At 37.8% G+C, this 14,507-nt stretch overlaps 1 protein-coding gene across 1 annotated transcript; it reads right to left on the bottom strand.

Annotated features, from left to right (window-relative positions):
• Window positions 1-8,288: 8,288 nt before the first annotated feature.
• Window positions 8,289-11,053, bottom strand: Neurochondrin (neurochondrin). Its single transcript, XM_064684110.1, has 2 exons — window positions 10,942-11,053; window positions 8,289-10,875 (listed from the first exon to the last, which is right to left on the bottom strand). The coding sequence occupies exon 2, from the start codon at window positions 10,806-10,808 to the stop codon at window positions 8,637-8,639; it is 2,172 nt and encodes a 723-aa protein (XP_064540180.1). The 5' UTR covers window positions 10,809-10,875; window positions 10,942-11,053; the 3' UTR covers window positions 8,289-8,636.
• Between the last annotated feature and the right edge of the window lie 3,454 nt (window positions 11,054-14,507).

Below are 14,507 nucleotides of genomic sequence, written 5' to 3'. Positions count from 1 at the left end.
CTCCTGTGTTTCGTTGGAAAATTAAAAGAATCAAAGGCAACGGCAAAGAGCGAAATTAAGTATTTAGTTGTATTACGAGCACTCTATATAGTATCTATCGCAGCTAGACATGCATTCTGCCTCTTGCATCTTGTAGCAGCAGCAAGGGAGAGGGTGGAGGAGAAGCAGCGGCAGCACGTGTGTGTGTAAACGCGCTCATAGGCAATACTTCAATTCACTTGGGCATAGAGTGGACCAAGAACTGAAGATAAAAAATATTTGTAAAATTCGAGCAATAAGATGAAAAAAAGGATATATTTTGGTTAAAAGCGGTTAATGTTTATTAATTTAATTTGATATAATAAATAATAATTTAATAATTTGATTTTACATGCCTTAAAAAATTACACCAAATATTTATATATACTCGATTTTATTTTGTTAACATTTTTTGAGTGCTTACAAATTTTTATAATTTATAATAGCTTTGCATAAACAAGACATACTTATCATATATATAAAAATATATGACATTATTACATCACTTTAAAAATCTGCTAGCTTATTTGGTCCACCCTAAAAACCCAGGCGGTTTTGCGTGTAAGCGTCTCAGTGGCTGCGTGTGGGTTTATGTCAAAGCTGAATGAAAGCAGAGTGAAAAATAAAATGTGTAAGAGTCTCATTGCCGTGCCGAGATAAAATGCATTGTCTCATATCAATCTACAGAAGAAGAAGAAAGCAGAAGAAGGCAGCAGAAAAAAAAGTAATAATTAAAGGAAATATAGGGGATGGTGAATGATGTAACGGAAATTGGCCATAGGGTTGTCAGCAAGTAACAATTATTATATAATTTCGATAAGTATGTGAATTAGTGAGAAGCTAAATCTGAAGTGTTAAGAAATTAACGTGCTAATGATTATTCATATTATAGTAATTAAATATTTCAAATGAATATGTAATATTATGAATACTACAACTGTATGCTTAAAGAGAAAACTGAAAAAAACCCATAAATTTAGATGGTATTTCTTTCATTAGCTTGTTTATAGATTAAAGACAATTTTTTTGAATGTTTCTAAAGGCCTGGCAACCCTGCTTGGCAATGATACCCATACACATGTAATATTTTATATGCTGCATATATTATTTGGTCTTTTATTATATTACTCGCACACACGTTGCTGCCTACTGGTACTTTTGCACGGGCGTAACCCATTTGCTCGGCCTTGCCCCCACTCCAGCCCTCTGTCCCAACCCCATCCCCAACCGCCACTTACATGGCAACAATGTAAGCATGGGGTACTTCCAGCACGCAGCGGCCCAAAAGAAGCTCCAGCACAATTAACACGTCATCGATGGAAACGCAATCTGAAATCGGGCCTTGTCTTGCGTCGATTATCTTATTGGAAACGAGTCTCAATATACATACAAATTGCCATATACTATAAATACAATATATAAGTTGGCTTGGAAGGCCGCATTAATGGGGTACTGTGATTGCAAACCGAGCGAGATAAATTATTTTCCTCATCTCGCTCTAAAGTGTTGACAGTGTTTGGGACACAGGGGACCAGAGATTAAAATGCATTTAAATGAATATCTTTGGTCCATGGAACACGATGCCCAAACAGAGAGAGGCAAACACAAATATATATAAGAGGCGCATATGTATATATTATAGCTGGAGACAGCAAGGCGGAATAGATGCCGCCCCCTTACAATATATATTGGGTTTGTTTGGGGACACATCGAAAGCATAAACTAACCTTTGATGCTCCCTTCTGTTTGGTGAGGGGTTGCTTGTTGCCAGACATGACCAGACGTGGCTCGACTACATGTGGATTTGCATGTGTATTCCAATTATTTATGGTGTTACGCATACGCAGCGTGCGCCAGCCGAGCAAAGGGCGCATTAATTCAATTAAGTTTCCTTGCTGCTTCCTGCTGGCCGGCGCTTGTATTTAAAGGACTCGTTTGTTGCATTGTTTTGTGTAATGCAAATTCTAAAAATTTATATAAATAAATTTACTGTGAGTTATATGCTTCTCTTACATGTTGGCAGCGTCATTCGAAAGTTTTGCTTTTTGCGAAAAATTGAAATCAATTTGCGAATGGCAACAAGTACACTCATTGGGAGCTGCCCTTCGTGTGCCGTTGGCATTCAACTTGCCACCACGTTGCACGTTTATTTTCCTTTTATTGAAGTGCATGGCAAAAGGTTATTGAGAGAGCTGCTCAGCACAGTTTCGATTATATTTGATTACAAAGGTCAAGAAGCGGCAAGTGCAGTTTTTCATGCATCAAGGGGCTGCTCTTCAGCCTGAAATTTATTTAATCAGCCAAAAAGTGCACAAAAGAGGAACTGCAATTGCTGCCAATTTGAATAAGTGGCTGGAGAAAAGTCAAATCAAATGATAAGGGCTTTTGTATTAGAGCTGAAACTAAAAATATATATTTATATTATTGTTTTCAACTCTTAATTCAAGAATAAATAAAACCAATAAAAATATTATTTACAAATGTTGCCAGTAAACATAATAAATTAAGTAAAATTCCCAAAAACAAGTCTTAAGATAAACCAATTAAAAGGAAAAAATAATATGAGATAGGGATTGAACAAAAATTTCTTAGCTCTAAAAGAAATGCCCACCACAATGATATATATTATATATTGAATTTTGCGCCCTTATCTTTTGATTGTCATCATAATTGTTCCTTAGCCTGTCCAGATAAATATAGCAAAGAGTATTCCGCAAAGAACAGAAGAAAAAACTCTTTAGCACTATAATCCTTAGCTGAGCTGCATTTAAACCCGTGCTTTATGTTATTTTATTTAACGTAAGACTCCGCTAAAAAGCACAGTTAAAACATAGTACTTAAAAAATAATCACATTTAAAATGCCCTGCTTTAGCCGCGAGACTTCCGCTTGATTATGGCAAACGAAAAAGAATAGACTTTAGGAGCGGATAAATAAAGATGACGAATTTTTGTTTTGTTGTTGCAAGGCACAAACATATTATTAACAATAACTTCAAAGGCAATTATCATTAATTGTTATGGCCATTTAAATTTAACGCATCATTAACGGCGCCAGCCAAACGGGCAACAACAAAATCGGCTAAAAGCTCTCCACACACATATTTATAGCAAGCGGGCGCCAAGAGCTTTTATTTGGCAGCCAAACAGGAGTCAGCTTTTACCGCTTAAGAGAGCCAAGCTAAGAGAGCCGACGCGTTGGTGAAACTTTTTTGGCGTTCTTTCGGCGCATTTTCGGTTTGAATTGTAAATTGTTGCCTGCTTTTGGGCGCCCGCCTTAAAAGGCGCTCGAATTTGCCAACCCGCGCGCCCCCATTAAGGAATTTGGCATCTGGACTCTGTGACAAATTTAATTACCAGCAGCAACGCGCCTGCCTGCCATTGATAACCCAAGTTCAATGAATCGTTCAAAATTGATAGCCATTAAAATTTCTGGCATGCCTGCGCATTGATCACACAAAATCATCACAAAATATTTTCCAAGGTCAGCTGCACCTGGCAGCTCCCCAACTAGGAAAAGTTTGGGTACACAATAAGTAGATGGCATACTTTACAAAGGCCAACTAATTAGAGGGTTCGCATAGCAGCAAAATTTTTAAGCAAAGTTCTCAGAAATTGATTGGTGCTTCTCTATATAAAAGGAGTGCTTGAGAGGCCTATTTTAAGCAGGGGCTTCTCAGCTTTAATCATACGAATTAAATAACTATTATAAGACATCGTATATCTTGGGGTAAACTAGGCGACTTCTATATATAGAATATGTTTATGTTTCTTTTTAAAATGGAAGTTATTAAGGTAATAGATTTATATATAAACTGAGATTTGGGAGAAATATTTAAACTACACGAGTAAACAAATCAGGTACACATGTTCTTAGGAGACACTGACCAGCAGCAAGAGCCGGAGACGCAGCCGGAGCAGTATTTCACGAACATTTGCCAGTAGCAGCTGTCAAAAGTCCTGAATAATTTATTAATTGTTCGCAGCTGCGTATTCACTGTTACCTACACCAAGAAGGGACAGCTGCATATGAAGCGTAAATTAATTTTGCACCCTTCAGTTGTGTGCTGTCTGCTAAACTGATAGCTAAGCCAATTTAAAGTAAAATGTCAAGTTGTGTTTTTTATCGAGCAGATTTCTTTCGCACCCTTAATTATGGCACTTTACGCCAACGTTTGGGGGGTGGAGGACGTCGCAACTGGAAATATGCGCGCAGGATTTTCTTTATTTCACTTTTTCTTAGTCTGCTGTATACGCTGTCCAGAAACCGGGTGCGGGTGCGGAGTTTGTACACAAGCGCGCTCAGTCGTGCGTGCATTTTCCACCCTTTTCACTAAGTGCGATTGGTTTTCGCAGTGACTGTGAAGGCGGATGCTTAGCTTGGGCAATGCCAACAAGTGGCAATGACAATTGAATCTTCTGGCAATCAAAATCACATAAAATCTCTGATATTGAGTGCGCATTTGGTGTGCTTGGGGAGGGTAAATGAGTTTAGAAAGTACTTCAAAACAGTTGCTTATGCATATATCGGGTTTTTATTATTGGTGCTTGCATATGATACTTTAGCATTGTAAATATTCATGTTAACTTTTAATCAAGCTAACCGCGCGGCACACAGTGCTGTAAAACACTTTAAGATGTCGATGAGTGTGCCACATTTAAGTTAGATTAAAGTATATAATGACTAACGTGAGCCTAATAGGTCGATTCTAGTATATCTTACATTAAGATACTTCACATTCTGCGATTTAATTAGGATAAAATACAAATATATCTAGACGAATTAAAATATTATCACCAAATGTTAAATAAATAAAATTGTTGTTGCCTATGGGAAAACATGCAGGCAACATAACTACAATGTTAAACATTCTCTAAGTATGTAAGCAGTGTTCCACTAGGAAGTACGTTATTCAAAAAAGGCGACCCAACAATTTGAAATTAAAATAAGAAGTAAAAGACCGATTTTTCATAAGAAACCCGTGCGATTACGGCATAATCAGTTTGTACTTAAATGAGCTCCACTTGTGCATACAGCTTAGTGAGTTTTCTGTTTTAAAAACTGATTACCCCAGTTACAAGGACTTATCAAGAACAAGAAAAAAGAAGCAAACGACTTGCATGAAGTGCAACAACAGCTGCCGCACACAATTACAACGTTGAATGTTGCCATGGCATAAAGATGAGAAAATTCCTTTGTTTTCTTTTCATTAACGCAACGACAATGTATGAGAAGGCTACTAATTGCAATCAAGATAACTTCAACTTGTTGCAGTGCTTGCTCCACTCCACTCTGCTTCTTGCAGCGCTCACAAAAGCTCGCATCAGTATCGGCAACGACATCTGAAACAATTGTTAGACGAACATATATTCATTTTTTTTTGCTCTTGACCATGCATTTAGCCTCCTAATGAATAGTTCATTGAATGAAGGAGTTGACGCTTTGTTTTTTGGAAGACCGCAATCAGCTAATTAAGTTGCGGCTACAAATTGGTAGTTTACATTTTGACTCTTGCCCAATCTAACGATTTCTTATTTGTCCTTTTATTATAGATGGGACGGTACTGCTTCTGTAATTGCTATCGATTAGTCTGAATGGATACTCATTGCGTCGTTTGACAAGCGAGTGTGCTGTGTATTGCGACTGTTATCGATTTTAAAACAGAACCTTCTGGTACTTATCGATATTTCTGCGATTAGTAATCGTGATTAATAATCATGAGCAGTATTTTATTGCTGTTAACGATATTCCTGCTACTAGTAGCCGTGTGTATCGCTCCTCTCCAAGCCTATCTCCTGGAGCCGTGAAACGGCTCGATTTAATGTTATTTGCTATAAAGTGTCGCGAGTTTCTTATTCTCCGATCTTGTCGCCTCATCCCAGACCTATGTAGATGAGGCAGCGGTCATGTCGCACGAGTCATTTGGCCCGTGCATTGCATCAGGAGCGCAGCAAGGACATGCACGGCGACTATTTACATCATCAAGCTGCGCGTGACTTTGTGGACGTGAGGAGTGTTATGGTCTAGGACGCAGTCATTACCACCTAAAAAAAAAAGGAAAAGAGATTTCGTCGAGTTGCGAAATCAGGACTGTCTCACCATGTTGTGCACTCTTGGCACGTGAAAAAAGGCGCACAGTATGCAGAAATTCTGGCCAATTACGCATTTAAGTCTGAAACTTAAGGAACCGCTTTGCTGGACCTACAAAGTCAGCAAAAGAGCCCTTTTCCTTGTGAGTATTGGAACTGTACATTAAACATAATAGATCTGAAACTTATTAATTAATTTTTGTTTATAGACAAATAAGGTACTAAGGTAATAAGATACATGTGAGTATTATATAATATTTATTCATGCCATTTAAAGAAGTTTTCAATTTCACTTTAATAACAAAATCTATATTTGAATATTTCACTAAATGAGAGGCAAACAAAAAATGTTGCTCCGCCTGCTTAAAACTATAAAAGGTTTATTTAAAGCCCTAACGATTAGACCAAAAAAAAAAAAAAAGAAAAGCAAAGTCAAAAAGGAAAATAAGTTGAGTGGGACAAATGTAAAATATTTCGCCAGAAGCTGGGTAAACATCAACAAGCAGTCGGCGCCAAAAGCCAAACGTCCTTTTTATTACCTTTGTCAAATGCACAAATAGCTGAAATCCCCCCAACAAATTTACACATTTTGTTGTAGGCAAAAAAATAAAAAAAAGGGTAATTCCAAAGGTAGACCCGGCCGTGTCCTTTGTCGCTCCAATTTCGGACTGCGTGCGGGTGCTCAGGCAAATATTCAAACGTCTAAAAGTATACAATAAAATATTATATCGTAATAAAAAGCAAACACACGGCAACGAATGCTCGAGTTGCTGCAGAGTGTTATGTGGGGGGCGGTGGGGGGTGTCGTTATCATGCGATTGAGCAATACTTTCGTGTAATATTTTGCTAGCCTGCCGACAGGAATAGAGGATAAGAGCTGGCTGCGATTGCCACACACACACACCCCAACTCACACACGCATGGGAAAATTGTCGCAATGCCTCAAGATTTATAGCAGATTTATCGACGGCTTTAGCTAGAACTGCAGCTGCTGCTCCTGCTGCTATTTCTGCCATTGTTTTAACAAGCTGTTTGACATGTGCATATTACGTATACGCACTGCTGGAGTGCTAAACAATGTCCTTCAATGAGTTTACTTATCAGGTAGGGATCTATCGCTAGCAGCAAAGGGATATTGTGTTTTTAAAACTATCCACTAAAGGTAAATTTTGGAAAGATTTCGTCCTATCTTTAGGGATTTGTTTACTTTATGTCCTTTTTGGGATTTGGGTGTGGTACCTGAAATATATCTACTGAAACGATAGGAAAATGAAACAGCACATTTTATATTAGTAAAAAGGTTAGTCAGTTTTAATCGAAGTAGTTTTTAATTGGGCAGCTTTGTAGAAAGGAGATTGTGCTAAAAATTATATGGGAACAAATAATTTACATCGATAAGTTATTTTATTTATCGGTGAGTCATGTCTGTAGAAAATCTGGGAAAATCAATCAATAAGAATATGTTGTTTTGATGGCATGTTAATCGATACATTTCGTAGATAAATTCCATGGATAACTTATTTATCAAACAAATTTCATGGATCATTTATTTATCTATATGTTTCATTGATACATTATTTGGTGATACATTTAATCGATATTTATATGTTGTTCTATTTGATCGATAACTATTTATGAATGCATTGAAGCTATTTATTGATCAATGTAGGCGATAATTTAGTCTATAATGTAATTTATTTATCGCTTAATTAAATCAATAACTTGTTAACAATGCATTTCACCGATAATTTATTGATCGATAAATAATTATCGATATTTATCGATAAAAAGGCTTTCATTCAAAATATTTAGGGCTTTCTGTGTTTTCATATGAAATAAAACAATTGTTTTCGTTAATCATCAGTGCTCAGATTAGGCAATGTACATGCCTTACATTTTATGTGGTATGTTACAGAAATAACAGGGTATATTTTAGTCGTCTAACTCGATGTGCTCCTTATTTTTGTTATTTCGTTTCGCTTGTGTATACAAACCAGAATCGTGACGTGTTGCGCCTTGTTCACACACAGAAACTAATCCAACCTGCTATATAAATAAATATTTATATGATGCATATATACGAATATGTATATATATTTATATATATTAAATATATATATCGGCTTATATCTAGATATTGTCGCAACCAAACCTGAATGAATGACAAACAACTGGCGGCATGTTTTGAAAGTTAAATTTATTGTAAATCATGTTTATTTTCTTTTTACTTTTTGTTTTCTTCATATTTATTTTTATCCTAAATGAGTTTTAAATATTAAAATAGTTTCAAATAAAGCATAAAAGTGCATACAAAATATTTTTGTTTTGTGTTCGGCAAGAAAAAGTTTTCCACTAAATTTTTTATATCAAAAAGAAAGCGTGACGTCACGCCTACACACACACAAATTCCCACAAAAAAGAGAGATAGATAAATGAGAGAATACACCGAATACAAGATATATATAAAAAACAAAGCTCATACAAAAATAGTTGAGGAAACGTTTCCCAAAGTAAAGCTAGAAGTGTGCATCTAATCGCCGAAGAGCTTCTTGCCCAGCTCCATCATCCTGTGATTGCGGCAAACGCGCAGCGCATCGGCCTTCTTCAGGACGGCCACAACATCGGCATTGACATCTACCAGCTGGGAGAGGAAGTCCTCGTAAGCGGACTTTACGTTGGCTGGCAGCGTGCCGATCTTCACCTTCTTCAGCGTCTTCACAATGCCCTCAGCCCAGCCGGATTCGAGGGCAAACTCGGATAGCCAGGGCACCAGGGGCAGCACGCCGCACATGGTCTGCATGCCCAGGAACCAGAGCTCCGAGAGGTCCGACCAGTAGCCCTTGTAGGCAATGGACACCACCAGAGCTGTGGGATCGTTGCTCTCGTCGATGTTGTACGCATCCCAGAGGAAGCGTATGGTGGCCTGTATGTAACGGCAAATGGAGAAATCGTTCTGTTTCACCTTCTTGGATTGCTGTTTGAGCAGCAGCAGGCCGAGCACAGCCAGATTGCCATGGATGACCAGATTATCGGGTGTATCCTTCAGTTCGGGTAGATTCTCAACGACGAATTTCAGCAGATTGACAAAAGTGGGCGCATCCTCGGCGCGCTTTGGCTCCAGGACCGTAAAATTCATCAGTATGTTGCACAGAGCGACAATGGCGCTGCGCGCCTCCTTCATCTGGGCCTGCTGCTCCGGCGTGGGCACCGGATCTGGTTCGTTCATGCGCTTAAGACGCTCCGCACGCGGAATGGGCGGGCGCTTCCAGTGTGCAATGCTGAAGTACAGCTCAACGGACTCCAACAAAACCTCGTCCTGTTTGTGCGTGAAGAGCACGCGACGTGCCTCATCCTCCACGGCAAAGTGGCACAATGCTGGCATCATGACGCGTAGTATATCGACGGGTGGGCTGCCCTCACGTGGACCGGCGCGCCAGGCTTTCAGCTCGTGGAAGCTCTCGTTGCCAATCTTGAGCATGAAGGGCAGCAGCTTGTAAATTGCCGGTCGCATGGCGGTGGTCTCCTGGGCCAGCCAGGCGGACAATATGCGCACCGTGGCAATGATGAATTCCTTGTCGCGCACGTTGCCACTGTCCTTGATCTTGTCCTGGCTGACGCGCGTGAGCACGGCCAGCACTTGGTTGAAGGCGCCCTTCAGCGCCGTATAGGTGGTCTGCTTCTCCTTGGGCTCCATGTCTAGCTGATCGCTGGCCATGTACTCGATGCATTGTTCTAGTATGACAAAGCAGCAGGTGAGCAGCTCCGCCTGCTTGAAGGTCGTCTCCAGCTTCTTCTCGTCCATCTGCATGCGCACCTCAATGGCCGCCAGCTGAAGAAGCATGAGGAAGAACTGTTTCTGATCGTCTATAAAGGCCCACTGCATGCCCAGCACCTGCAGCGTGGTGGCTATCAAATGCAGCGCCGGATCACGCTGTTTGGGTCCAATCTTGGCCTTCAGTATATCGCCACAGCCCTTGAACAGGCTTTCCGGCCAGATCTGGCCCTCCAGCGAGTTGAGCACAATCTCACGCCGGCAGGTGGTCAAAATATCAGCGAGTATGCGGCACAGCTCGTACTTGCGTTCCGTGTGATCCGTTTCCATGTCCAGGGCAATGCGTTGGATGAGTGCATGGAATGCCGTCGGATCCTCCGGCCAGGAGGCCACCCCAAACTTCTTCACCAGCTGCACAATCAGATGCAAAGCCTCGTCCGTCTGGAAGCTCTGCGCCGAGTAAATCTGCGACATCTTGGGTATGGCGCCGGTGGCCAGAAGCGCCTGCTGGCCAGGCTCATAGCTGGCAATGCTCTTGAGGCAGCTATAGGCCTCGCTCACCACAATCAGATTATCCTCGTAATCCGCATCATCCGCCTGCTCGACAATCTCCAACAGAGTGGGTATCGCATCAATGATATCCTTGTGCGTGGCCAGCTCCTCCTCCTGACAGAAGCCTGTCAGAATGGACAGGGCGACGCTCTTGTACACCAGCGGCGGGCAATCGCTGGGCAAATCCTTAGACACAAGCAGCTTTCGCAGAAAGGGAAACCCAATCGCCTCAAAGAGCAGCTGCTTGCCCGCCGTATTGCAGTCCTTGCCCTTCATCAGCTTGGTGACCATGAAGAGGGCCGCAAACTTTTCGGTATCGCTGCGTGTGCCCTTCAAGAGATTGGCGCACTTGCGCACGGGCTCTGGCACGTCCGTCATTTTGTAGCTCTATTGCAATTGTATGCCCGAAAACAACCAGACTATATGTGGACTTTTCTCTATATATCTATGTTTATATATATATAAATATATATAGTCGTCTATATGTGCACGCTCTATAAATAACTCTCACACTTTCACTTGGCTACACAGTTCCCGTTGGCGTTTCTTTCGGGCGGCGTGTTCGCTTCTCCGTCTTCTAATATATTTTTGGGCTTGGCTCCTCGCTCGACGACGCACTCTCGCGCACTGATCGCTGTTGGGGAAAATATTTGCGACTCGTTTCGAATTTTCCAAAGTGGACGCAGCTGTTGCTGTTCAAATCTCTTTTGGACATGACGGCAAAACCTACACAAATTTTATTTTTACTTACGACAACACTTGCACCAAAGAGGGGCGGAATCAGTTTAACAACAGATTTGTCGCCCTATATATACATACACATATATATGTCTCATTTAATTATGAAATTTCCATTGATTTTGTAAGGAAATTAATTTTCTTTTAATTTTGATCATCAAAAATTGTAAGGTATTTTTTTTTACATATTTTCCATTCATCTTTTACCTATATTATATAGGAAAAGTCGTTATATTAAAAAGAAATTTCTTTGAATTTTTATATTGTCAAAAATAACAGTTTATATTTTGCTTAACCACTTTTAGTCTCAAGTGGTAACACAGTTATTTTTTTAAAAAGTATTAGTATTTTTGGTATTTATTTCTAGTATTTTCGTCATATGCCTAGTTTTTTTTAATACAGACACATATTTTAGTCTAGTGGGGTATTTCTTAAGTCGCAAAACAGGTATTTGTAATATAGTGTTAGTATATTTGGTAATTACTTATAGTATTTTCGGTAGATGTCTAGTATTTTATGATTAAGAGTTATATAGTTTTCACTCTTGCTGATATTTGAAATAGTAATCGTTTTTTCTTATTGGTGTTCTTAGTATTTTCTACAAAAACAGTGCTTTAGTATATGTCTAGGTTTTAAATGTAAATAAAATATATGGTTTTCACTAGTGGTGGTATTAGAAATGGTAAGAAAGGCTTTTCCTTTTTGGCATTTTTAATATTTTACTAAATCATTTTCAGTATTTGGTATTTATTTTGCGGTTAAATAGTATTTTCTAGCATTTTTTTTTAATGTCTAGTATTTTTTTGTTGTGAGAATATATTTTATACTTGAGCTGCTATTAGTTTTTTTTTTCATTTGGCAATTTGAATACTTTTTCATTATATTTTTTCTCCTATACATGCCCATTAGAGTATACAATTGTAGGCATAGCATATTTATTTCAAATTTTCTTGAATTTTCACATGCACACTACAATATGAAAATCAATTTAAATCGAGCGAATGACGAGTCATTTTAGACAACCCATGCAATGCACTTGCTCTCCCGAACTGTTGCTCTTTAACTCTCCCGCTTTCTCTATGCTCAACGGGACGTGCTCATGTGCGATATTTGTGTATATTTAGAACATGATTTTTCGTTTTTCCGACTTTTACGTGTTTACATTCTAGCCAAACTGTGAAAAGTCAGCCGCCGGCTGCATTTGTTCCAGAATTTTTCAACGTGTTGTTTCTTTTTATTCTTTAATTTTGTATACGTATGCGTTAAACGATTCATTTGATTTCCATGCATCTCTGCTTCTCTTTATATAAAGCACATATATCGGAGCTATATGCATTTATTTACTTTGTGTATTATACACACAATATGCAAAAGGTAAAACTGCATTTTAATATAATCTGTGCAATGCCGTGAGAGAGCAAACTGCGTATACATAAATTATTTGGAAAAACTATACACATGCATATAAGCATGCTTATTAACATAGGTGTGTGTGTGTGTGTGCGTGCATAAGTATGTGTATTTATTTGCATATTTTATTTAAATATGCTTTTGGTTTATTCATATGAGGTCAACGAAATTAATTTTGAATTGCAGTTTGTTTTGTTGCACATTCAATTTGTATCACTTCACGTAAATATGCGTGCGTGAGTGTGTGTGTGTGCGAATTATATTTCTGTATTATTAATTGTTGCCACATTATTTCGAACAATTTAAGTTCTCAGCAATTTATGCATATTTTATACATTGTTATTTTATTGTTTTAAATTTGAAAGTTTTATACAAATATACCATTTATTCAATCTACATATTGTTCTTTATTAAATTTATAGCATTAGATATAATGTATTTTTATATATATTTAATTAATTAGGTAGTTGAATTGAGTAGAATTAGATAAAAAATATTTTAATAAATATATTAAGATAATTAAATACTTAATGCCATTTACATTTATCACATTAATTATTTATACCATATTAGGTGTTATCTTCATGTAATTTATATCATTAGATTGATTTTATAATTTATTTAATTAATTAAGTACTTAATTCCATTTACGTTAATTAGCTGCGTTGTTCAGATTCATTATGAATTTTTACTTGAAGGTGCCAGCTGCATCTAATGATAATTATCACCTCATAGGCACAAACTGGTACATTTTAATTCCCCAATAGCGAGCATTATGAGTTTGTCACAAACTTTGTCAAATATTGACAAAACATCTTTCATGTTATGGATAATACAATAGCCAATCCTTTTGTCTCCGTTTTCTCTATGCAATTTTTCTGTGAAGGGTATTTAGGAAGGAGAACATTAATTTGATATACATATATAGTATCTACAAAAAATGTTTTTCTATCAGAAAATAAATAGACTTTTCTTTTAATTAATCTGCTTAAACTTTGCTATTAGCTTTTTAAGGGTATAAAGTATTTGGTCTACCGGAAATAATGGTTTGTTGCGCGTTTTCTCTTCGCATTTATGAATTTTGGCATGCAAAATTGTCTTTTGAATATTAAATATATAAGTATATATTAATGAGCCATGATTTTTGTTACATTCCCAAGCACGCGAATATATAAGCAATCAAATTAATGTTGATGCCCTTTAAAAACTACTTTTATCGCTTACATATTCAGAGAAAAGTACAGATACGAATGATTGGGTTAGGTCTGCAATGAAAATACAAATTAAATTTGATATAAAATAGTTCAGATTATAAGAATATGAGTGTGAAGTATTTCGGACTACTTTATGTTAACTTATATATGAAGAAATTAAATATAAATATGATATAGAATATTTTAAATTTAAAGCCTCTTGTAAATGTAAATTTGGTCAATCAACTAACAATTGGAAGCAATATATACGCATTTATTAGAATCAACAAATCTTCCCTTTATAGTATTATTTTCCCATCAAGTTGCAGCTTTGCCAAATAATTAAATAACTTTTTAATACCATAAGCAACCGAAATATTGTCACACACACACTCACATAGAGAGATACACACACACAAACTGACGGGATTTGCCGTCAGTTTGATAAGTTGGTCAATCATTATGGATTTTGATATTATATAAGTACTCAGTGTATATTCATATTGACACAATGATAAACCAAACGAACGCACGCAGAGCGCACGAAGGCTGATTGCAAATTTAATTTGCATTGACAGTCAGTTTGCCTGTTGGTCGGTCGGTCAGCTGGTCAGTTGCCATATTAACATAATTTAAATGAAATGCTTAACGGCAAAAATCCATTCGAATAGTGTTTGCTGGCAAACCAAATGCAAACTGAGCGCATCGCAATACGCAATGCAAAAATCATACTCGT

The sequence above is a fragment of the Drosophila montana genome, unplaced genomic scaffold (genome assembly GCF_035044405.1).
Source record: "Drosophila montana isolate Dmon_TW-CO22-7 unplaced genomic scaffold, ASM3504440v1 contig_2669_1, whole genome shotgun sequence".
Lineage (NCBI taxonomy): Eukaryota > Metazoa > Arthropoda > Insecta > Diptera > Drosophilidae > Drosophila > Drosophila montana.
Note: the sequence above shows the minus strand (reverse complement) of the source record. Positions and strands in the feature narration are given on the sequence as shown.

Coding starts and splice junctions, on each gene's coding strand:
- Neurochondrin (XM_064684110.1), bottom strand. CDS start 10,808: ATGACGGACGTGCCAGAGCCCGTGCGCAAGTGCGCCAATCTCTTGAAG.